The sequence below is a fragment of the Musca domestica genome, unplaced genomic scaffold, assembly GCF_030504385.1.
Source record: "Musca domestica strain aabys unplaced genomic scaffold, Musca_domestica.polishedcontigs.V.1.1 238, whole genome shotgun sequence".
Classification (NCBI taxonomy): domain Eukaryota; kingdom Metazoa; phylum Arthropoda; class Insecta; order Diptera; family Muscidae; genus Musca; species Musca domestica.
In genome coordinates, this window is record NW_026712271.1 from 277,728 (window position 1) to 304,610 (window position 26,883).

The 26,883-nt window shown below is 35.0% G+C and overlaps 1 protein-coding gene across 5 annotated transcripts in view; it reads left to right on the top strand.

The window, feature by feature from the left end:
• Positions 1-22,160, top strand: part of LOC131802743 (small conductance calcium-activated potassium channel protein-like) — a 262,956-nt gene extending 240,796 nt beyond the window's left edge. For 2 of the 5 annotated variants that reach the window (XM_059123194.1, XM_059123193.1), the window contains 2 exons: positions 15,627-15,846; positions 21,416-22,160. In XM_059123194.1, the coding sequence (XP_058979177.1) occupies positions 15,627-15,846; positions 21,416-21,568 (373 nt within the window). In that variant the 3' untranslated portion in view covers positions 21,569-22,160. The remainder of the gene's footprint in view (positions 1-15,626; positions 15,847-21,415) is intronic. The other 3 variants (XM_059123191.1, XM_059123190.1, XM_059123192.1) reach the window with 3 other exon arrangements.
• The last annotated feature ends 4,723 nt before the right edge of the window (positions 22,161-26,883 follow it).

Genomic DNA, 26,883 nt, shown 5'->3' on the forward strand with positions numbered 1-26,883 from the left:
AGACTCACAATGAAATTCGATATAGAATAATTCTTTCCCCAAAAAATGAAGTAAAAATGGAAAATTTGACTTGCATTGGAAAGGTGACAAAATAATAGCAAAAAAATAAGGGAATGCATATTTTCCACTTGTAGTATACATATTTGGAATATAACTTTCTTTAAAACTATTGTACCTAGATGTATGGTTTATTCTGAGATTGATAATGAAATTTTATGTAGAATATTTCTTCTTTTGGCACCTTCTGCCTAGAATGAAATTTTATATACATTTCTGGTGTCAACTCGAAAATAGTCTGAGGAAAATTGATCAAAATAATTATTTATTTATTTTTTTTTTTTTTTTTTTGTAACATTGAAACAAATATTTTATTGATACGGAATTGAAATAAAAAATTCTTTTCTGTGGAGACTAGTTGTAAAATTTGATAAAGGATATTTTTGTCTTTGATGGCATCCTTCCAAAATCATGCCTTGTAGGAGATTCTTGCATAAACTCACATAAGTGAGTCTATAACACTAAAATTGTTTTTTTCTATATACTAGTTAGTCCCTGATACTTTGTCAGCAAACAGTCTTCCTTAAAATGTTAGATCCGTTCCAACATTTCATTTTGGGCCCCTTTTGTACTCAAGGTGCACAATTTGTTAAGTTTCGCAATATTTTTCAATAAAATTTCATACATCGTACTAAATTTTCAGACTTTCAAAGTTTTATATATTATTCATGTACAAAACCACCTCAATATCACAATTTCAGATACCAACAGAGACATTGATATCAAATTTAAGAATTCCAGCCCTATACATTCACTCAATAGCGAATTTAGTACATTACGAACAATTATAGTACACATATCTCTATTCCAGATACCAACAAAGACTTCAGTATCAAATTTGAGGATTCAAACCCTATCCCTTCACCCAATACCAAATATAGTATCATTTAGTACTTTTCGAACAATTATAGTACACACTTACAAAACCACCTCTATATCTTAATTCCAGAAACCAAAAGTAGAATCTGTATTAAATTCCGGGATTACATCTCTATTCCTTCTACCAATACCAAATAGTACATATTTTCAAAACTACCTCCATATCTCAATTCCAGATAACAACTGAGACCTCAATATCAAATTTAAGGATTCCAGCTCAATAGATTTACTCAATAGCAAAATTAGTAACATTTAGTAATTTTCACATAATAAATATTATTACTCTGCCATATCTCAATCCTAGACATCAACAGTTATCACAATATAAAATTTCATGGTTTCAAGTATTAACCTAATACCAAATTTAGTTCATTTTAGTACTTTTCGTACAATTATAGTACACATTTCCCAAAACCACATCCATATCTCAATTCTATAAACCAACAAAGGCCTCATTTTAGTACTTTTCGTACAATTATAGTACACATTTCCCAAGACCACATCCATATCTCAATTCTATAAACCAACAAGGGCCTCAATATCAATAAATTTAAGGATTCCAGTCCTATTCCTTCACCTAATGCTAAATTTAGCACAATTTAGTACTTTTCGTACAAATATACGACGCATTTCCAAATCACCGCCAAATCCCAAACCCTCAGATGCCCTCAGTAATCTTAATATCAAATTTCCGAAATGTATGTCTATTCTTTCACCCAATACCAAATATAGTACCATTCAGCGTCTTTTGTACAATTGTGGTACACATTTTCGAAACAACCTCCATACGTCCAGGGTACACATGAACAGCGACCCTAATACCAATTACAGATTTCAAGCACCATTTCAAGCAGTCAATACCAAATTGTACCAAATATAGTACTATTTGTACTTTTCATGCATTTGTAGTATTTAGCTCCAAATCTACAAAATTAAAATTCCAGCTTCGTACGTTCTGACTAACCCAAAGCTACTACTAGATATCAAACTTACTTGACAACCTTGATTCTCATACCAAATGTCAAGTTTTAGCTCCATCCGTTTACATGATACCAAGTGGTACCTTTTCAGAAGTTTAGTAGCATTTGAGAACTTTTTGTAACCTCAAAGTTCGAATATCCCTTGGTACATATTTCCCGCATTCCATAAATGACACTCATTTTTCGTATTCTTTTAGTACGAATTAAAAAAAAAAACCTTTTGTTCGTCTATCCAGCACTCCAGTGGTTATTCTCGTCCCAATTTTCAGAATTCTAGCTAGTCCAATACAAAGTATTCAATTTTTAGTAAATTTAGTGCTTTTCGTTCCCTTTTAGTACGAATTAAAAAAACAAAACCAGCCACCTTCGGACCAAGAGCGACCTTCACTCAAAATGTCAAGATTTTCGCTTCGTTGATATGGTCTGGCCGTTGATGAGTCATTACTCAATCACTTTACTTTTATTTTAAGACTTATAGTAGAATCTTAGACCAAAATAACCCTTGTATTCTTATTTGCGGAAAATTTCCGCAAAAAACTTGAACGGGATAGAGGAACCTGCTAGCGCCCCTAAGAAACGTAATGGTAATAAGTTCATGCCTGGACCTACAGGAGAGATTCTATGAACACAAAACCGATACGGTATAATAAGTCTTCTACGTAAAGAAAAGCTATATAGGGTCATTAATGTAGTTAAAGAGAGCCGTTAATGTAAAAAAAATATTCAAATGGTATTTGAAGTACAAGACACCCCTAGAAGTTTGTCCATATATGAAGCAGAAGGCCTAATTCTTATTTTAGCAGATAAATTGGAGGGTTCCAATATACCGAAAATCTGTAGTAAAAATTCTAAAACTCTTGGACTTTGTTAGGCAGGTAACATCTTACGATTTTGGGAGATCTTATGGAAGATTGCCTACGTGCAGAATGGTTTTTATAGGATTACAGGGTGAGATGAAAATACTGCAACCAAATTCAGACTTCACGGCAACAGAAAGAAAATAGACTCAAAAGAGCTAAAGAGTTGCTTGGCTTGACCAAAAGTGGTGAACTGCCGAATTTAGTTTTCTCCGATGAGAAAACATTCGCTGTCCAGCAGTTTGTAAACAAACAAAATGATCGTGTTTAATTGCCAAAGAGGTCAGCTGAAAATGTGCACCTTCGGTTGGCCACCAGAACTCTAGCGCGAACAGGGTGATGGTGTGGGCGTATTAATATACCGCGGCATCAGAATAAATTCCGAATATTATCGCGAAAATATTCTGCAGGGTGTATTAAAGCCTTGGCACGCAAACATTTTTACCGCAGACCTTGGACATTCCAATTCTACTGACAGCACCATCGCACTCAGTACGCGCCACCCAAGAATGGTTACAAAATGAGGTTCCTCGCTTCATTTCCAGCGAGGAATCCAGTCTGTTGGACTATTGTGTCTGGAGTATTTTGGAAAGCAAGGTTAAAAATACCGAAGTGTATCACCTCAAGCAAGCGCTTCGTCGGGAATGGGCCAAAATACCGCAGACCAACATTCGAGCAGCGTCACACGGTTTCGTTGGCCGTTTGAGGGACATAATTCGTGCCAAAGGTGACCAATTCGAACAAATCTATACGTATTCTAAAATTTGATGCTATTTCCGACATTTCTTGTTTTCATTCAATAAAATTAAAAAAAATATAAAAAATCTGGTGTTTGACTTTGTTGCAGTTTTTTATCTCGCCCTGTGTAGATGGCCTTCTATATGACAAAGGACAACAGAAAAGCTTTTTCTACAGAAGATAGGGTATGGCTACTTATATTAGGTCAAAAAATACATTATTCACAAGATACCCATAGAAGGTCGTCTATATGGAAGACTATAGAAGTTATGCTCCTTATTGCAAAAGACATTTTGAAGGGGTTTTTTTTGTATGGGGAAATCTATACATGAACAGCATCTTTAGAAGACGTGCTGAGTGTCGTCAAAATCTCTTTGGAAGAACCTTGCCTCATAGGAAAAAGTTTTAGATCCTAGATCAAGGACTAGATCTGGCCCCTCTTCTTGTTCCTAACCCAAAAAAGTTCAAATTTTCAAAAAAAAAAATGTACACTTCTCTCGTCTAAAGTGAAGTAGTTGATGTAGTCCAAATTTGTCCCGTCGAAAATATTTTTTCTCACTTTAATAATAAAATAAAAATGCAAACAGACAAATCAGGACAGCAATTGGGAAAATATTATTAGAAAACATTACTTCAATTCTTTCCTTGCATTAAAGCTGTCGTCCACTTTATTTTTTGAGTTTGACTAAAATAGAGTACCTGAGGACAAATACATAGCTTATATTGCTGTATTAATTTATTTTACTATTTTGGGGAAAATAGCACTATTACATATCGCTTCGGGTAATAGTTTTCAAAACTTTTCCAAAAAATTATTAATGTTTTATTTTTTTGATTATAAAATATGTGCATAATTTCGAAATAATTTTTGGCTACATTAGTTTTATTACTTTTACTATCGAGTCCGATAATATTAATAGCAAAGACCTGATTTTGACTAGAAAATTTAAAAATTAGACCCATTGACATTTTTTGCAGATTTCTTATCTAAATGACATTCATAATAAAAAAAACTTATTCTGGTATTATAACCATTACAAAACCAAAATCTTGTAATAATTCCTCTTCTCCACCATCTAGTCCCACTGTAAAGTAACCAACCTCGCTATCTCGTATATAACTTTCAGCTTCACCTGTTCTTTGCAATCATAGTTCATGTGTGTAAAATTACAAAAAAAAACAACTCATTCTAAGTTTCAAGTTGCATTTCGCATTGTTTTCCCTTCATTTACTGTAACAATATCCCCCTCTGCTCCTCAGCCATCACTGGTACGCTGCATTTGCCATACATGTATGTTGTAGCCATGCAGCTAAAGCTTGAAAACTTATACAATAACTCGTTGCTGCTGTAGTGCTAGTGCAATGTATGAAAAGTAACAAAAAAAAATCATAAAGTAGATTTTAAACAAGTCAACAAGCTGCTTGTCAAAGTTCTCTGTTGATGTCATTTACGCAGCACCCACAAAACAAAAAGTTTAGCATGGATACTTTGGGCCAACTAACTGTAACTACTACCAACACCAGCACCACCAGCAGCAGCAGCAGTACTCGCCAGTAAAGTTCGTTAGCCAACTTCGCGGACCATAACATAAATTTTGCCTGATTGTTATAAATTTTTTGAAGGGAAAATAATGGTGCGGAATTTGAGAAGAGGAAGGAAAAAGAAAATTTTGCCACAAACAACTAGTTATGTGTTTGTTGGAAATTTTCTTAGGAGCGATAAGTGATGCATGTGGAATTAATGGATTGTAAAAAAATAAGTAGTAACATATTCTAAAATCTTTTGTGAGGTCCTTACATTTTTTTTAAGAATTAAAGATGGATTCTACAGAAAACATAAAAACGGGGTTGTATCTATTTTCCAAATCTATAGATAGATTTCCACCTATTAATGACCTCCAGGAAGTTAAACCTGCAAAATATATATGTTTAACAAGAGTGCTTTTGAAGGTTTTTTATCGGTAACAAAAGAAAAAGTTTATTACTTTTTATAATAGAAGACCTCTATAAGCATTGGAGATGATCTTTTATTTATAAAAGACCTACAAAAGGTCGTCTAGACCAAGAAACGTAGCTCAAGGTCTATTATGTAAAGAGAATCGATGGTATTTTATGTAAAGAAGGTCTATAGTCTTTGTTATGTGACGAAAGTATATTTAACAAGTTAAAAAGCAGTAAGTTCGGCCGGGCCGAACTTTGAATACCCTCCACCATTTGAAAATTTTCAAAAAAAAACTTAAAAATTTTAAAAATATCGAATATAGCCGTTATATTAGGGTCTATACGACGTGCACCTACATAGGCATTGTTTGCCATAGGCCATTACCATATTCAATTGCGAAACTAACTAAAAAATCGCTTATAATGTCGATAAAATCTAAATATAGAATATCGGGAGGTACCGTAATATGGAGGCAATGCAAAGACGTGAAGCTGCACAGACAAGTATAAAATGTTAAACGATTTCGGTGAATAATGTCGCTAGAATCATCAAAGTATCGAATATACGGAGGTACTGATGTATGGGGCCTATACGAACACCGGCAATTTTCTGTCGCAGACTGTAGTTCCCATTACGAACTCTTAATATGTAATTTGAAACAATTCCGGTGAATAATGACGCTAAAATCATCAAAATACCGAATATATTGGTACCATTATATGGGGGCTATACGAATAATGTCGCTAGAATCATCAAAGTATCGAATATACGGAGGTACTGATGTATGGGGCCTATACGAACACCGGCAATTTTCTGTCACAGACTGTAGTTCCCATTACGAACTCTTAATATGTAATTTGAAACAATTCCGGTGAATAATGACGCTAAAATCATCAAAATACCGAATATATTGGTACCATTATATGGGGGCTATACGAAGACATGAACCTGCACAGACAAATTTCTCTCATAGGCTGTAGTATCCATTACGAACTTCAAATACCAAATTTGAAACAAAACCCACCACCATAGTATGGTGTAAGTTTGTCGTTCTGTTCGTAACACATCCAAATATACACTTTAGACCCCACAAACTATATATTCTTAATAAGCATGCATTTTTATGTCGATTTAACAGTGTCCCTCCGAATGTCTATCCATGCGGCTGTGGACGTGAGTCCAGTAGGTTGATAACATTTTACTCAGATATGTGTTAGGTCTGGGTACTACAGTCTATGACAGAACACCACTCTTGCAGGTCCATATCTTCATAGAGGCTCCATATGACGATACCTCAATATATTCGGTATTTTGATTAGTACTAGTATTTTTTGTACTTTTCGTACTATTTAGTACGAGTATCCAAAAATCCCAGAATCAAGAGTGACCTGCAACCAACATTTCAAAATTCAAATATAAGTTGTTTCTTTTGGTTGTCGATTTCTTTGCAAAAAAAAATTTTTTTTTGGATATCCTCCTGTAAGAAAATATTTGTTTAAATATATTTATCCAAATCGGATTCAGGAAACATTCATATAGGTCTTAGTCTTTTATATCCAGGAGAAATCTAGAAACTAACCTGCATACAGTATACCAACAGAGTGTCATATACATACGCAAGACGTATTTGATTATTGGGAAGGAACAGTTCTAGTTGAGTAAAAACTCCACGATTTTTGAACAATTTCCAAGAGGTGGATATCTGTACCCTGTTTCCGGTAAAGTATTTGTTTCTTGGGAGACGGATCCGGATACGAGAATTTTTGACCCAAACTTCGGGTCCAAGACCCGGGTTAGATCCGGTTCCTCTACACCGATATGTGTCATTCGAAAGCTAGCATTAGATAGGTAACAAGTGGTCAGACTATAGGATTATTTTAAACGATTCTGGAGTTATATAAAAATGATCAATTGTCTGGGCTCGATTTATTTATAATTCCCCTAAAAAGTCGAAAAAGGGCCCATTATGCAAGTCTATTAAATATATGTATATCCATTTCCATCTTTATAACATATCTGGTGATGTACCCAGTCTGAATGGAATCGGATGTTAATTTCGCATTTTATGAGCTTCACGGATATTCAAACTTTTGACCCTTGTGGGGGAGGTACCAGAAGGTGTGTACAGATATATATTCCATTTACACAGCAGATCTTGTGTTAGTATACGTATGGAGGATATGATTTTATGCTAATTTGGCTATTCAAAACTTTGACCCTTTGTGGGGACAGCTGACCTAGCTCTAGTGCAAATATTAGTATTTGCAAAGTTCTAGCAAAATTGGATCATCCAATGGTCCATCTACGAAATTAATCTAAGTTTGATAATAATATTACGATGTACGAAGTTTGGACAAAATCGGATACAACATTCGAGAGTTATCGTGCGCACCAGCCAGCAAGATCGACGGGCGGACGACATCGCTAGATCTACTCCAAATGTCCTGAAATGGATTTGGTCCAAAGAGACCCTTTCCAGCCATATGGCTGAGGGCATTATTGTCTTTGTCACATTCAGAGTCGATTTATGCATGTCCGCCCGTCTGTTCATGTATTTTTGTGAACAATGTACAGTTCGCATTTATTACCCTATCCAGATGAAATTTTGCGCAAATCATTTGTTTGGCCCTAGGATGAACCCTATTAAAAATTTAGATATAGCTCCCATATATATCTTCGTCCGATTTGCCTTTTATTGTGCACCAATCGTGTAATATCAGCCCGAATAGTATGGAATTTGATTGTACAAATTAGGCCTGAAAATATGTAAGCCAAATTTTGATCGAAATCAGTTCAGATAAAGCTATAGCTCAGAAATACCTTTGCTTAATTTTATCGATATCGATTCGAATTTGGATATATCTCCCATATATAACTTCGTCCGATTTACCTTTTACTGTGCACCAAACGTCTAATATTTGCCCAAATGGAATGAATGGAATTTGGCACATACGACCAAATAGGGTCTAGAAGCTAGTATGTCAAATTTGGTGAAGATCGGTTCAGATATAGCTATAGTTCCCATATATATTGTTGATCCGATTTGTTATATTTGTTACCCCCAGCCGTAATATGCACTCCGTAACAACGATATTCAGGGAAATATATGAAATACAGCTCAGAAATATCTTTGCCAAATTTTATCAAGATCGGTTCAGATTGGGATATAGCTTCCATATATATCAAATGGCAATACAAGTCCGAATTTAAAAGATACAAATGCTTCGGCATATTTAGTCCTTTGAAATTTAAATAATAATTATAATCATAGCATGTATGTATGTGAAGCTCTACTAAATTAGCAAAGTGGTGTAGGGTATCATAAAGTCGGCCCGCCCGACTTTAAGACTTTCTTTACTGGTTTCAATTATGCATTGAAGCATTGACTTTTCAATGTATGCCTACCGGGTTTCTTTGCCTCAAGTGCAAAAAGTTGGCTTGTTTACATACGGAACTGAAATTGCTTCTCTTTTATCCAAAATGGAATACATGGAATTTTGGCAGACATTCTGCAACATTACCATGATTTTCAAAGTAATGTCGCAATATTTCCCAAAGTTGTTCCTATACACAATCAGATTCATTTATCGGAAGGATACAACTAATTATCTCTCCAATCAAACATGAGCTAAGTATTACCATTATCGAAATAAGCTCTAGTTAAATGGGAAGCCTTTATAAAAAAATTATCCTCGGCAAATTGCACACTTTTTAGAATTTGCTGCAAATTATCGGAAAATTACACAGTGCAATTTTGTACACACTAAAACCCCAATACTTGAACCTAAATTTCGCACTTCAATGGATTAACTGTACCTATACATGAATCCATTCGTGTTTATATTCGTATACCAAACACCCTGGGAATAAAAAATGGCAAAATGTTAAAGATTTATATTTTACCATACATAGGTCTGCTTTCGCGCCTAGAAAATGTTGGGACATTCTTATCCTACATTCTTGGTCTTATACCGAGAATAAATATCTGTCAGCAAAACGACTAATACTTTCAAACTCGTTTTGCCACACTTCGTAATCACATATCGATGTTATCTCTAAAATGGCGCCAAACCTGGAACACAATGCCCAACCAAAAACAACACTCTTTTTCTTCTATTTTTAAAACCACATCACATTTCCTTGAACATCCCAAGATATGTCAATTTAGACAACCGAAAAGAATTAACATTTTTTTGTATTAATCTGCCAGCGGATTTTTATTGCTCTATGGCCACACAAAATATGTCTACCGAATTCGGATGCCATCCCTGCTCAATGTGTAAACTTTTGCCATAAATTATAAGCTCAGTAGCGAACAACGCTAAGCCAGAAAAAAATAACCAACATCAAAAGAATAACACACACAAAAGTATAGTCAAAATAACAAAACCACCAACGCTATCGAAACAAAATCGAAACGAATGACTGACTGACTGACTCAACGGACAAATGAAGAATGGGTTAGGAACACGCCAGTAACAAAAAGAAAAAAGCACAACACAAGGAATCATGTTTATTAGCAGCAAATTCAATGACGTAAATCCCATAAAGATTACAGCCGAAATAACAAAACGTAACAAAACGCCCGTTCGCAGTGAAATGGAAATAAAAGTGGCAAACATTTAACGAAACCTGTCAAATCCGTTTCGCGTGTTTGGATAATCATGACGTCGTCGTCGTCATTGATTGTATCTGTGAAATGAAAGTTTTCAAATTTTGCCATAATAAAATGTGGGGGGGGGGGGGGGGGGGCGAACGGGTTATGGAATTTTAATGATTAGAAATTTTTGGAACTGTATATTTGTAAAGCCCATAGAATTGCATTAAATGTTTACTATTTAATCAGGAGAAAAGTGATTATGAATCATCATTATACCCTCCACCATATTACCTATTCCCTCCCAATGAGCATTTTTTTACGTAGAATTCTAAGATTAGTAAAAAATCTCGATTATTTTTAATTTTTTTCCAAGTAAGGTATTCAAAGTCCGGGTCCTAAATCCGGATCTACTAAATATTGGCAATTTATGTGTTAGTGTCACTCAGCTAACTCTCTTCGGCAACACGATACCCGATCCTCAAAGGAACACTTTATATACAGCACAGCGTAACTGGGACCTTAGTCGTCCAACCTAGGCCGAAAATGAAAACACAGGCCTCGTAGTGGCAGTAAAAATGTCTATTTATAGTGTCGTTATAGAGATAGGAAACTTCACAAATCCTTTATATGTTCTTACAATTTTTCTTTGTTAACGAAGATTTATTCATCAATTCCGATACAAAAAAAAAAAAAAAAAACAAGTAAAAAAACAGTAAGTTCGGCCGGGCCGAACTTTGAATATCCTCCACCATTTGGAATGAATTTGGAAATTTTCAAAAAATAAAATCCTTAAAAAATTCTATTTAAATTTTAAATATATCGAATATAGCCGTTATATTGGGGTCTATACGACGTGGACCTACAAAGGCATTGTTTGTCATAAGCCATTACCATATTCAAATTCGATAACTTGAAATATACGGTGAATAATGTTAAATCATCAAAATATCGTATATAGGGAGGTACCGTTATATCGGAGCTGTGTGAAGACCTAGACCAGCCAGACAATTTTCTGTCTTAGGCTGTAGCATCCATTACGAAGTTTAAATACGACATATCAAAAATATCGGTGGGTATTGTACCTAAACTCGTCAAAATACCGAATATAGGGAGGTACTGATATATGGGGCCTATACGAAGACGTGGACCTGCACAGACCATTTTTTGTCATAGGCTATAGTATTCATTACGAATTTCAAATACCAAATTTGAAACAATTCCGTGGAATATGTAGCCAAAATCCTCAAAATACCGAATATAGGGAGGTACAGTTATATGGGGGTTATACGAAGACGTGGACCTGCACAGACAATTTTCTGTCTTAGGCTGTAGTATCCATTTCGAACTTCAAATGCCAAATTTGAAACAATTCTAGTGAATAATGTCGCTAAAATCATCAAAATACCGAATATCGGGAGGTACCGTTATATGGGGGCTATAAAAAAACGTGGACCTACATGGCCCATTTAAAACTTAATAAAACGAACCAAACCTGCCTACTGGAAGAATAAACATGTGTGCAAAATTTTAGCCTTCTATCTCAATATGTTCGAAAGATAGCGTGATTACAACAGACAGACGGACATGACTAAATCGTCTTAGAATTTTACGCTGATCAAGAAGATATATACTATATATACTAATTTGGCATATATTTTTTTAGGACTTCCACAGTGGAGTCTTGTTCGACTTTTAAGGGATCTTTTAAAAATCCGGGTCCAAAAATCAATGATTTTGATAAACCTCCCGAACAGTTTTAAATAATCACATCAGATATTTTCATTTGCTTTCAAATTATAATGTCCATTTCGGTTAAGTAGGCCTGCGTCTATCCCGGGTCCTGAACCCGGCTATGCAGGGATCCGGAAATGCGGGTCGGTCGCCAAAACAAAAAAAGATCTCAAAATCAAGATATGACTACCTACCTATGGAAAAGGTTTTAAAGAAATTTCACAGTTTTTAGTAAACTTGAATTAAGACCCGAATTGTCATAGATTCTGTATTTAGAGGTCGTAATAAGTTTTACCTTCTTAGACAATGTGGGGTCCACGTTTTTCTATAACCCATATGTAATTGTACCTCCTAAAAATTCTAGGCACATTTTTTACTAGATTCTACCTGGTCTGACAGAATATTTCCTCTACAGGTCAAAATTTGTCTATAGCCTTATGGTATTTTAAAGCTTTAATTGCAGTTTCCACCCGATATCGCCGTCATTTTCAGTTTTGAAGTTGAAATCTTGTGAATATTGAATAACGATATATTTCCAAAATGTCGGTTTTGATGATGTATACCCTCAGCCAATGGTCGATTGTTTAAAAATATTTTGACTTTGACTTAGATTATTCAAACACTTCACCCGCTATGGAGAGCGTTTTGAAAAAATGGGTCAATATTGGCCACTTCGTATCGGACCTAAATAAATATGATATAAATATTGCGATGTGCCAGGTTTGGACTATATTGGTAAATTCCTTCAATTTACATGAGATATGTGTTAAATTTTAGAAAATGTTAACATGTGCGAGATGTACCAGATATAGTCAACCGAAGTATTACATTTTCATGATTCATCTAATGCAGAGAAAAATATTATTATTATTCCGTCTTAATACCAAATCTTGCGTTCATAAAAATATTAGGATAGGTGAAATTTGAAGACAATCGGACTCTTACATCATATTTTATAAAAGTTATAATTATTCAAAATTTAGACCCTTTGTGGGAGAGGCACTTGATGGAGTGGGCCGATATTGTTAATTTTCGCACCTGAATAGCACTGATGCAAATATTAGGATCTGCAAAATTGGATTATCCTTTCCCTTTTTGTGCAGAAACTATGTTATTTATACCCTCCATTATAAAAGGAGGGTTTATTAAGTTTGTCATTCCGTTTGTAACACCTCGAAATATACATTTTAGACCCCACAAAGAATATATATATTCTTGATCAGCATAAAATTCTATGTCGATTTATCAATGTCCGTCCGTCTGTCAGTCTATCCGTCTGTCCGTGTGTGGAAATCACTCTAGCTTCCGAACGAAATGAAGTAGGTTGATAAAATTTTACTCAAATGTGTACTATGTCTGCAGGACTTTTGGTATTGAAAATGTAGGTCTACGTCTTCGTATAGCCCCCATATAACGGTACCTCCCGATACGCGGTATTTTGATTATTCTAGCGACATTTTTTACTGGAATTGTTTCAAAATTAATATTTAAAGTTCATATTAGATGCTACGGCTTAAGAGAGAAAATGGGCCATGTAGATCCACGTCTTCGTATAGCCCCCATGTAACGGTACCCCCCGATATTCGGTATTTTGATCATTTCAGCGACATTATTTACCGGAATTGTTTCAGTCTTAGTATTTGAAGTTCGTAATGAATACTACATCCTAAGACAAAAAATGAGTCATGTAGGTCGACGTCTTCGTATAGCCCCCATATAACGGTACCTCCCGATATTCGGTATGTTGATGATTTTAGCGGCATTATTTACCGGAATTGTTTCACATTTTGCATTTGAAGTTCATATTGGATGCTACAGCCTATCACAGAAAGTTGTCTGTGCAGGTCCACGCCTTCGTATAGCCCACATATAACGTTACCCCCCGATCTTCGGTATTTTGATGATTTTAGCGACATTATTTACCGGAATTGTTTCAAATTTCGCATTTGCAGTTCGCGAAGTTCGATATTACAGTCTATGACAGAAAATTGCCTGTGCATTATAAACAGATTTTTTTTCAAGTTTCGCATTTGAATATTGTAATAGCTTGTGACAAAAGTTGCCTATGCAGGTCCACATCGTCGTATAGACTCTAATATACGGCTACATTAGGTATTTTTAAGATTTTAACAGATTTTCAAAAGTTTTTAATTTTTTTGAAAGTTGTTAAGTTTGTAGCAAATGGTGGATGGTATTCAAAGTTCGGCCCGGCCGAACTTACAGCTTTTTTACTTGTTTTTTTTCTTTCTTTTTTTTGAAAATTTCGACCTTTTATGGGGGAGGTGCCAAAAGGAGTGGACCGATATTTCCCATCTCCGAACTCGATCTAAGTTTGGCAAAAATATTACGATGTACCCACTTTGGACCAAATCGGATACTCCCTTCGAGAGTTATCGTGCGCACCAGCCAGACAGACGGACGGACGGACGGACATCGCTAGATCGACTCCAAATGTCCTAAAACGGATTTGGTCCAAAGAGACCTAGGTCTAAAACCGTTATTACGATGAGGCACGTTTTGACCGTATCAAATCTGTAGCCGTATCTGTAACCATATGGCTAAAAAAGTAGTAGACAAAATAAATTACGATCGAATGCGGTGATGTAAAAATTTGCAGCGATTAAAATGTTTCTCTATACGAAACAGAACTCGGTGACGAATGCAGTGATTTGGCCATTGAATTGGGTTACTATGCGAAGCCTCGATCCAAATGGTTTCTTTTGTTTAGCTCTAATTCACGAAGTTTTTCTTAAAATTATTTTTGTGTTGCACAGTGCAAAGTCCTGAGTGTTTTGTAGAATTTTTCCTTTACTGTCATCTGTTCTGGAACGTCTTCTCAATATCATCTATTTTATAGCTTGGTTCGAGAATTATTTCCGCATAGTTATTGTTCGTATTTAAATGGCTCTAGGAAGAGGGATTTTAAGGAGAATATTGTAAGATTCGGCAAAGTTATTTGTCCGAGTTTCGTATTTGCTATTTTGCACGGGTACAGTTCGAAAGTCAGTCTAGTTTCATATTTTACTTTATTAGCTCTCTCGTATTCTTCTACAGCTGCCTTGATGCTTGGTAATTTCTTCCCCAATTTCTTTTTGCCTATATTTTATGGCTTACCTTAAGCTAATTATGTGGAGGCTATAACTTAATCTAAACAAGGGTTGACACTTCCTTACACAAAGATTTGCCAACTGATAAGTTGAAAATTAATTTTTAAGGGACTGCATCTGATGATACTCTTTTTCCAATCTTATATCCCTTTCCTGTATCCGACAAATACATATTTTATTTTCTCTTAATTGATTGTCTTCAGCGATGTGGAAATTCGTTTATTTTACAAAAATTTTTAAAACTGCAGTAATAATTTATGATCAAAGCAAAAAAAAAAAGTGAAAACCTAAGCAAAACGAAACTTAATCAAAGGGAAAAAACCTTAATGCCGTAACATAACAAGGTAAAACAATTAAGGCCAGGTTAGAGTAGGAGAAAAGAAAAAAAAACAATCTGCAATGGGAAGAAAATGGCAAAATGACAAATGCTGCTGTTGCTGCAACTACACATTAATACGATTTAGCGGATGTAGGCAATATTAAAATAATTAAAATTTTATTACATGAAATGTGTTTCTTTTTTTCTCTCTCCCTCTCCCTCTCTCCTTTTCTCGTGGCTGTTTCATCTTTACCCTACACATCTCAAACCATTCGAAATGGTGTGTGTGTGCGTGTGTGCGGTCGTGTGGAATGCTGGCTGTTCGCATTAATGTGGAAACGGAAATGTGTTTTTATGCGCGAATGAACAAACCGACAACGAACCGATGACGACGATGCCGACGATTTGTTTTGCAGGTATATGGAGGAACGTGCTTTAACTGGCGGTAATACATCCCGGAAGCCCTCAACAAACTCCGCTAAACACAAACCCAATGTCGGTTATCGACTTGGGAAACGTAAAGCTTTATTCGAAAAGCGAAAACGTATCAGTGATTACGCTCTAGTCATGGGCATGTTTGGAATTGTTGTGATGGTTATCGAGAATGAATTAAGCAGCGCTGGTGTTTACACAAAGGTAAGTTTCAAACACTCTCACACATACACTCACATCTAATCTGAAAGAAGAAAATAATATATGTAGGTAGGTAGGTATATGCCAAAAAAACTAATGGAAAAAGTTAGTAGATGTAATAAAATTAAATTGTTAGCAAAGATTTTTGTGATACTATTCAAAGAAAAAAGAAAGGCAATAATGTTTAATTTAATTTCACATGATTTAATGAAATGAGGAAAATCAGTATACTTAACATGTGAATATAGAGCACCGGGATTGCTCTGTGATTTTTGAAATCCCGGACATAAGGAAATATCAGGGAAGACATTTAATCTTCTAAAGTAAAGGACTTCTTAAACAAGTAAAAACAAGTATCGGTCGGGTTTGCCGACAGATGTATACCCTCAGCCAATGTTCGATTATTTTAACATATTTTTCCTTCTATTATGAATTTTCAAACTCTATGACAAATAAAAATATTGAAAAAATTTCCCTTTGTGGGTGAGGTATCAGAAGGGGTTCGTAGATATATAGCATCATCACAACAGATCTTTTGTTAGCAAAAATGTTTGTATGTGTGAAATATGAAGAGAGTTAGATGCTTATTTCGCTTCCTTTGAGCGTTATGTTTTTCAAAATTTTGAACCCTGTGTGGGGCAGGTAGCAAAAGAAATGATCCGATCTCTACCATCTTTATAACAGATCTTGTGTTGATGGAAATATTTTAGATGTACCATGTCTGGAATGGAATCGGATGTATATCTCGCTTTTTATAAACTTCATGGATATTCAAAATTTTGAGCGTTGGGGAGGTACCAGATGAGTGGACCGACCGATGTATTCCGTCTTACTACCAGATCTTGGGTTCATAAAAATAGTAGGATATGTGAAATTTGAAGACAATCGGATTCTTACATCATAATTTTTAAGAGTTATAATTATTCAAAATTTTAAACCTTTGTAGGAGAGGCAATATTATGCATTTTGGCACGAGACCTAGAACTGACGCAACTATTAGGATTTCAAAAAAATAATAATAATAATAAATAAAAAATAATAATAAAAAATAAGAAAAAAAAATATTTTTTGCAAATGTCGACCCTTTGTGGGGGAGGTACCAGAAGGCGTGAACCGATTTTACCCATCTTAACACCAGACCTTGGGTTAAGATAAATATTGGGATGTGTGAAATATGAAGACAATCCATCTCTTACATCACATTTAATGAGAGTTTTTTAATATTAAAAATTTTGACCATTTGTGGGGGAGGTACTTTGTGCAGTGGACCGATATTCTCCACTTTCAAACCTTATCTAGCACTGACGCAAATATTAGGATATGCAAAGTTGGAGCAAAATCGGATTATCCTTTCTCATTCTGTGAAAAAAAAAAATATATTTTTTTTTTTTAAATTGTCGATTTTACCCATCTAACACCAGAACTTGGGTTAATATAAATATTGGGACGTGTGAAATGTGAAGACAATCGGACTCTTATTATTATATCTTATTATATTGCCAATCTCCGAACTCGATATAAGTTAGACAAAAATATTACAATGTCCCCAGTTTGGACCAAATCGGATGCTCCCTTCGAGAGTTATCGGGCGCAACTGCCAGACAGACGGACGGACGGATATCGGTAGATCTACTCCAAATGTTCTGAAACGGATTTGGTCCAAGGAGATCTAGGGTTTAAAGCCGTCATTTCGACTAGTCGCGTTTTGACCGTATCAAATTGTATATATATATATATATATAGGGTATAAAATATGTGTTCCAATCAAAAGCTAAGATTCTTGGAGAAATATTCTCTAAAAACAATGATTTATAAAAAATAAAATAAGAGCTCAGAGAAAACCCGGCGTTTATATCATACTTGTTATACCCTCCCACACGAAACAACTGTCCAAATCGGTTGTCCAATCCCAAAATCGTAGAATTTTCATTATATGTGGGCTATATCTATACTGCATATTTTTGCATATTAGTTGATCTACCCAAAAAAAAAAAACCGAAATTTAAAATTACAGAGGACAGCTTAAAATCATAAGGCATCGTTATGTATGACGCTATCAAAAAAATTGACCTACGTTGAATATTTTTCTAAGGCCTAACTATAAATCATAAGTCAAGGTGGACTCACATTGCTGTTTATATTCTCCACCATTCTATGGACGGTATACTAACTTTGTCATTCCGTTTGTAACTCCTCGAAATATTCATAACAGACCCTACAAAGTATATATATTCTGGATCAGAGTAAAATTCTAAGATGATCTAGCGATGTCCGTCCGTCTGTCTGTCCGTCTGTTTTGCACACATGCACGAGTAGGCAGGTTAAGTTCGTAAATGGGCCATGTCTGTCCACGTTTTCGTATAGCCCCCATATAACGGTACCTCCCGATATTCGGTATTTTCATGATTTTAGCTAAAGTATTTACCGGAATTATTTCAAATTTCATATTTAAAGTACGTAACGGGTACTGCAGACTATGACAAAAAATGTTGTATGCAGGTCCACCTCTTCGTGTAGCACCCATATAACGGTACCCCCCGATATTCGGTATTTGATGATTTTAGCGATATTTTTCACCGGAATTGTTTCAAATTTGGTATTTGAAGTTCGTAATGGACACTACAGCCCATGACAAACATTTTTGTATACAGTTTCAAGATTTCGTATACCTCCATATTACGGTACCTACCGATATTCGGTATTTTCATGATTTTAGCGACAGTATTTACCGGAATCATTTCAAATTCGTATTTTTGAAGATCTTTATGGGTACTACACCTTATGACAAAAATTCTTATATGCAGGTCCACGTCTTTCTATAGCCCCCATATAACGGTATCTCCCGATATTCGGTATTTTGATGGTTTCAGCAACATTATTCTCCGGAATCGTTTCAGATTTCGTACTCCTAATGGATGCTACAACCTAAGACAGAAAATTGTCTGTGCAGGTCCACGTCGTCGTATAGTCCCCATATAACGGTACATCCTGATATTAGGTATTTTAACGATTTTAGAGACATTATTTATCGGAATTGTTTAAAATTTGGTATTTGAAGTTCGTTATGGGTACTACATATGCTGGTTCACGTCTTTCTATAGCCCCATATGACGATACCTCCCGATACTCGGTATTTTCCTGATTTTTGCGACATTATTCACCGGAATTGTAACAAATTTCGTATTTGAAGTTCGTAATGGGCACTACAGCCTATGACTAAAAATTTCGTATGCAGGTCCACGTCTTCGTATAATCCACATATGACGGTTTTCATTTAAGTGGTATTTTTCGGAATTTTTTTTTAAAATTTTAAATTTCCTTCGAATTGGTGGAGGGTATTAACAATTCGGCCCGACCAAACTTCGCTTCTTTTTTACTTGTTATGCTGATGATGGTATATATCATTGATACGGCCAAGATGTGCCTCATCGAAATAACGGTTTTAGACGTTAAATATCCTTGGGCCAAATCCGTTTTAGGACATTTGGAATCGATCTAGCGATGTCCGTCCCTCTGTCTGTCAGGCTGGTGTGCACAATAACTTTCGAAGGGAGTATCCAATTTGATCCACACTTGGTACATCGTAATATTATTGTCAAACTTAGATTTTGTTCGAAGATGGACAATAGCGGCCCACCTTCCCCACAAAAGGCCGAAATTTTCAAAAATATTTTACTGCACAGAAAGGGAAAGGTTAATCCAATTTTGCTCCATCTTCGGAAATCCTAATATTTGCGTCAATGCTAGGTGAGGTGCCAAAATGGACAATATCGGTCTACTCCATCAAGTACCTCCCCCACAAAGGGTTAACATTTTGAATAATTACAACTCTTATAAAATGTTATGTAAGTGTCCGCTTATCTTTAAATTTCACACATCCCAATATTTTTATTGAACAAAGGTCTGGTGTAAAGATGGAATTGATCGGTCTTCTCTTAATGGTACTTCCCCCACAAATGGTCGAAATTTTCAAAAAATATTTTTTTGCGCGGAAAGAGAAACGATATTCCGATTTTGCTCCAAGTTTTCAAATCCTAATATTTGCGTCAGTGCTAGGTGAGGTGTGAAAATGGACAATATCGGTCTACTCCATCAAGTACCTCCCCCACAAAGGGTTAATATTATATAATAATAAAACTTTTATAAAATGTGATGCAAGTGTCCGATTGTCTTCAGATTACGCACATCACAATATTTTGGATGACCCAAGGTGTGGTGTGAAAATGAAATATATCGGTCGACTCCTTCTTATAACTCCCCCACAAAGGGTCAAAATTTTGAATATCCATGAAGGTCAGATAACGCGAAATTAACATCCGTTTAAATTCAGACTTGCCACATCTCAATATTTCTATCAACACAAGATCTGTTATAAAGGTGATAGAGATCGGGCCATTTCTTCTGGTACCTTCTCCACAGAGGGTCAAAGTTTTGAATATCCAAAACGATTATAAAATTCAAAACAAGCATCAGGTTCTCTTTATATTTCACACATCCCATTATTTCCAGTAACAAAAGATCTGTTATGAAGATGGTATGTATCGGTCCACTACTTCTGGTATCTCCTCCACAAAGGCTCAAAATTTTGAATATCCATAAAAAGCGAAATTAACATCCGATTCCATTCAAGACTTGGTACATCTCAATGTTTCCATCCACACAAGATCTGTTAAAAAGATGATAGAGATCGATAATAATTAGAGGATGAAATTGACCATATCTTCTGACAGAGTAATTATGATTAAAAAATTTTATGGATTTACATATCTTTCAAAATATGATTATGATTTTGTATAAATTTATATTTTTACCATCATTAAATGAAGTGGAATGCTTTGATCCAAAAGATCTAGTACCTCACGCATATTTCAAAACTGTTAAAGAAAAGATAACATTTAAAAAATTTATAAAATTTATATCAGACTTAGGCCCGATACGAAATGAAAAATATTGGCCCAATCCTATGGAAATACTGAAATTTCAAAGTAGGCGAAAGCTTTCAAATTTATAAAAAAATTAAATTAAAAACGAATAAATTTGAATCGAAAAGTTTTGAGTGAAAAAAAAATTATATATATATATATATATATATATATATATATATATATATATATAATATATATATATATATATTTTCAAAAAACAAGCTGTTATATTTAAAATTTTCCATCGAAGCTTTTGCTTTGTCGACAATAACAGGCCATTTTATTCTAATGATTATCGGCCATGCTCAAAACTCTTTTTGGCAAAGGTCACAGGTGTGTAAATGTGAATAACTTTAACACACGTGCACGTTTTCATGTTCACGTTCCCGTATCTTATTTTATTGCAATCAGAATAATACCGAAGATAAAGGTTAAATCCTCATTACCTTTGTTCAGGTTAAACATACGCACACTCATACAAAATGAGTATTAAATAAAGATTGATAGAACAACATGGAAAACAACAGCAACAACAACACTAACATTATTATATACAATTCTAAATGTAACATTTGGTAAAATTTCCTAAATATATTACTGACTTTTGTCTTTTCTCTCTCTCTCTTTTTTTTCTATTCCTCTTCCAGGCATCCTTTTATTCAACGGCGCTTAAAACATTAATATCGGTTTCGACTGTGATTCTTTTAGGTCTTATTATAGCTTATCATGCTTTGGAAGTGCAGGTGAGAGTGAGTGCTAATTACATTTCTTTCTTTCAGATGTTTTTGTTTTATGCCTAATCCGTACCTAGTTCTGAACCAAAAAACCAAAAATAAACCCCAACAACAATAATAAATTAAATAAATATATATCTATATATATGCATATATACATAAATATCTAGAAGAATGCTAGTCTAATATACTAACAAAAGAAAAGAAAATAACATTAACAAGAACAAAAACAATAACTGGCATGGCATACATGTACAGACTACCAAAAGCCATGTATGCCGATTTCCAAATAATTCCAAATAATATGCACATATATACGCTGCGGCATCTATATACATATATATTTATGTATCTATCTAGAGAGTGTTAATGACCGTCGTAATCGTCGTCGTCGTCGTAATTTTGGTTGTTCTATTAAAACCTAGGATTATGTGGTGATATGTTAATTTATGTTTATAATTTTGCGATAAACTGAACATAACTCCAACCCCGCCCTCCCCCTTTCGCTGCATTAGTCATCATCAACCAAATAAATAAATGAAACCTAACAACCAATATCAGTCATCCAGCTTAGATTGTAGTCTTTTTAAAATATATAGAATTAAATACATTTTAAAATACACTTGAGACAATATTTGCCACAAAGAAAAATATATTAGAAAAATTAATCATCAAAATACCAAATAACATATAACTTTAAAATTGGAAGATTTAAAAATTTTCTTCCATATACTGTAATAACAACATTTGAATATGTAACCGAAAATAAAAAAATATCCAAAATCTTGCGAATATTTTTAAAATACTTGCTTTGATTTGACTTTTCAGTAGAAGCTTTGATCTTTACATGCTACCAAATTCACTTTTAATAAAAACAAGTAAAAAAGCTGTAAGTTCGGCTGGAATGAATTCTGGTAAATAATGTCGCTAAAATCATCAAAATACCAAATATCGGGGGGTACCGGTATATGGGGGCTATACGAAGATTTGGACCCACATGGTCCACTTTCAATACCAAAAGTCCTGCAGACATAATACACAAATGAGTAAATTTTTATCAACTTACTAAATTTCATTCGGAAGCTAGAGTGATTTCCAGAGACGCACCAACGGATGGACATTGCTAAATCAACATAGAATTTTATGGTGATCAAAAATAACTTAATATACCCTCCATACTATGGTGGAGGGCCGGGCCGAACTTTGAATACCCTCCACCATTTGGAACGAATTTGGAAATAAAATCCTTAAAAAATCTTTTAAAATTTTAAAAATACCGAATATAGCCGTCACATTGGTGTCTATACGACGTGGACCTACATGGGCATTGTTTGTCATAAGTCATTACCATATTCAAATTCGAAACTTGAAATAAACGGTGAATAATGTAGCTAAAATCATCAAAATACCGAATATTGGGAGGTACCGTTATATGGAGGCCTATATGGCTCATTTTCTGTCTGAGGCTGTAGTAGTCATTACGAACTTCAAATACCAAATTTGAAACAATTCCGATAAATAATGTCGCTAAAATCATCAGGCTATTATGCCATTGTGCATTTTTTTGTAACATGCAGATGTAAACGAAATAGACCCTTTGATGATCCTCATAGTGACATCCTCAGTCGATTAATGCATGTCCGTCCGTCTAACCCTCTGTCTGTCCCTGTTACGTACAAATGCAGGTCACATCTATTGTCCAATTGAGATGACATTTTCAACAAATCAAAGACAACCCCTATTAAAATTTGCGATAATCGGTCCAAATTTATATTTAGCTCCCATAAATATATGAGTCCTGTTTCAATTTTAATATGAGCCATTTGTGTAATATTCGTCCAAAAATATGATATATTTTCATACATCCACCGAATTCAGCCTACTACTTCAAATTTGTTGAAAATCGGTTCAGACATAGCTATAGCCCCAATATATAAATATATTTCCAAGGGCTATAAAGCTGTTCGAGCAGAATGTACTACATTGTAAACTACAGGTTCATGTCAGCTTGCTAGACTTTCTAAGAGCTGAAACTTCAACCCTCAAGAAGAGCTGATTTCAAGCAGGGATGAATGGAACAGGGCCAACCCACCTTTTATCGGTCTGCCGATTAGACAAAGATAGACGAAGACACGGGTGCCGGAGTATGATGTGAGCAAATAGGAACGGAAAAAAGGTCTTCACGAAGTTTTGTGAAGGAAACCAGGATCTTCACAAAGTTTTGTGTAGGAAACCAAGGTCTCCACGAGGTTTTCTGGAGGAAACCAAGATCTCAATTAATTTTTTTGGCAGAATACTAAGGTCTCCACTAAGTTTTCTGTACAAAACCAAGCTTTCCCCAAAGATTTCTATTGAGGTCTCCACGAAGATTTCTTAAGAAAAACAAGGTCTCCGCGAAGTTTTCTGAAGGAAACTGAAATCAACACCTTTCTTTCTGTTCAAAACAAAAGACTCCATGAAGTTTTTATACCCTACCCCACATAGTGGTAAGGCTATTATGTCTTTGTGCATTTGTTTGTAACAGGCAAAGGAAGTTAGATAGCTCCATAGGTACTTTTGATGATCTTTATAGAATCACCTTCTGAGTCGATTTATGCATGTAAGTCCGTCTGTCCGTCTACGTATTTTTGTAAACAAAATGCAGATCGCATTTATTATTCGATTGATATAAAATTTTGCAAACAATATTAGTTTGGCCCAAGGACGAACGCTATTAAAATTGGTGATAATAGGATCAGATTTACATATAGCATCAACCGATTTCGGGTTAATTGTGCCAATATAAGTCCAAATGACCTGAATTTTGACACATCCGACCGAATTCAATCTAGAAGCAAGTACATCAAATTTGGTGAAAATCGGTTCAGATATAGCTATAGCTCCTATACATATGTTTCATCCGATTTGGGGGTTTAAGTCCCTCACATGCGTAATATGCACTCCAGAAAAATGATATTTGTTTCCGGCCGTCAGATACTGCTCGAAAATTCCTCCGCCAAATTTTATCGATATCGGTTCAGATTAGGATATAGCTCCCATATATATCTTTATCCGATAATAGGTTTATTGTGCACCAAATGGCTAATATCGCCCAAGTGGACTGAATTTTGGCAATTACAATTGAATTCATCCTAGAAACAAGTTCTTCAAATTTGGTGTAAATCGGTTCAGATGTGCCTGCCATATATTAGCCATAATATGAATTTAACAAGTTAAAAAGTAGGAGTCTTATTTGCCGAATAATGTATACCCTTTGACATCCGTTATTCCGATTATTCAAAATGTTGAGCCATTATGGGGAAGGTTCCGAAGAAGTTGGCCAATATTGGGCATTTCGTATCAGATATAATTATTACAACGTGCCAGATTTGGACTATATCCACTACTTCCTTCACTTTATTTAACATATGTGATAAGTTTTGTAAAATTTTAAAATATGCGCTAGGTACCATATATAGGGGACTTACGTCGCATCTTCACACCTTACCTTTATGTAGTAAAAATCTTGAAATTCGTGAAATTTGTGGAGAATCAAATGCTTATTTTGCCTTTATGAGCGCTTTGTTATTCAAATTGTTGACCCTTTGTGGGGGAAGTACCAGAGTGGCCCAGTAGTGGGCCAATATCTACCATATTCACAACAGATCTTGTGTTAATAAAAATACTGGGATGTGTAAAATTTGAAGAGAATCGGAAGATTTATCTGCATTTTATGAGAGATATAATTATACAACATTTTGACCCGTTTGGGGGGGGGGGGGTTGTTTTGCAGAAGTTGTCTGATACGACTCATTCCATATTCACACCAGACCTTATATTGATAGAAATATTGAGATGTGCTTAGTTTGAAATAAGGACCTACAAGGAGTGGATGGATAGTCATATCTTCACGCCGGGGCTTGTGTCAATAAAAGTATTGGGGTGTTTGAAATTTGAAGAGAATCAGAAGAATATTGAGATATATAATTACTCACAATTTTGACCCGTTGTGGGGGAGGTACCAGAAGAAGTGTGTCTTGTGTTGATAGAAATATTGGGATGTTCTAAGACTGAAAAAACCCGGACGCTCATTTTTCGTTTTATGAGTTTCATGGTTATTTAAAGTTTTAACCCTTTGTGAGAGAGGTACTTTATACATTGCATGATATTGTCCGTTTTCGCACCTGACCTAGAACGGTTTTATATGTTGGCATCTGAAAAGTGTACACAAAATTAGGTTATCCTTTCGTGTTCTATGCGGTAAATTATTTTCTGTAAACATTTTGACCTTTTTTGGGGGGAGATACCAGAAGGAGTTTGCGATATTGCTCATCTCCGAACTCGATCTAAGTTTGACAATAAGAGTACGATGTAACAAGTTTGAATTAAATCAGAAACTCCCTTCGAAAGTTGTCGTGCGCACCAGCCAGACAGACGGATGGAAGAACGGACGGACACCCCTAGATCGTGGTGTTTGGGGCTGTTGCGCACGATAACTCTCGAAGGGAGTATCCGATTTGATCCAAACTAAGTACATCATAATACTACAATCAAACCTGAATCGAGTTCATTTTATAGAACATGATACAATCATTCAATTTTATGCAAACTTTGCACAACTTAATATTTTTATCAGTTCTAAGTCAGGTGCAAAAATGGGCAACATCGGCTTACACTTCATGTACCTCCCCCATTAAAGGTTAACATTTTGAATAATTTTAACTCCTATAAAATATAAGATAAGAGATCGATTGTCTTTAAATTTGGTGCATGCCAATATTTTTATCAACAGAAGATTTGTTATGAAGATGAAATATAGCGACCCACCTCTTCCGGTACCTTCCACACAAATGGTTAAAGTTTGAATAAGAAAAAGATCATAAAACCGAAATAAACATCCGATTCTCTTCAAATTTCACGTATCCCAATATTTTTACTAAAGGAAGATCATGTGTAACATGTTAAATATCGGTCCATTCCTTCCACCTTCCACCATATAGTAGAATTTTCATTTTATATCCTTGTAACTTGGTATATTTCTCTCAACCACAGATTTGATGTGAATATGGAATTTATCGGATTTTAGTGTTGGACAATATCGGTCAACCCCTCTCCGTACCATGCTCACAGAAGTTCGAAATTAAAAAAAATAAAAGTGTCATAATGAACGAAGGGACTATCCGATTGCGAAAATGGACTATATTGGCCCACTAATCCTTTTACCTTCTCCACTAAAGGTCAACAGTTAAATCCTAGGAAGTCCCTTAAATTGAAAAACCGTTCCCGATTTTCTTCAAACTGTGCACACCCTCATATTTTTGTCCACGCAGAGCAGAGCAAGTATGAAAATTGCGTCGATCCACTTTTCAAAGACTTGGGTATAGTATATCTCAATAGAACTG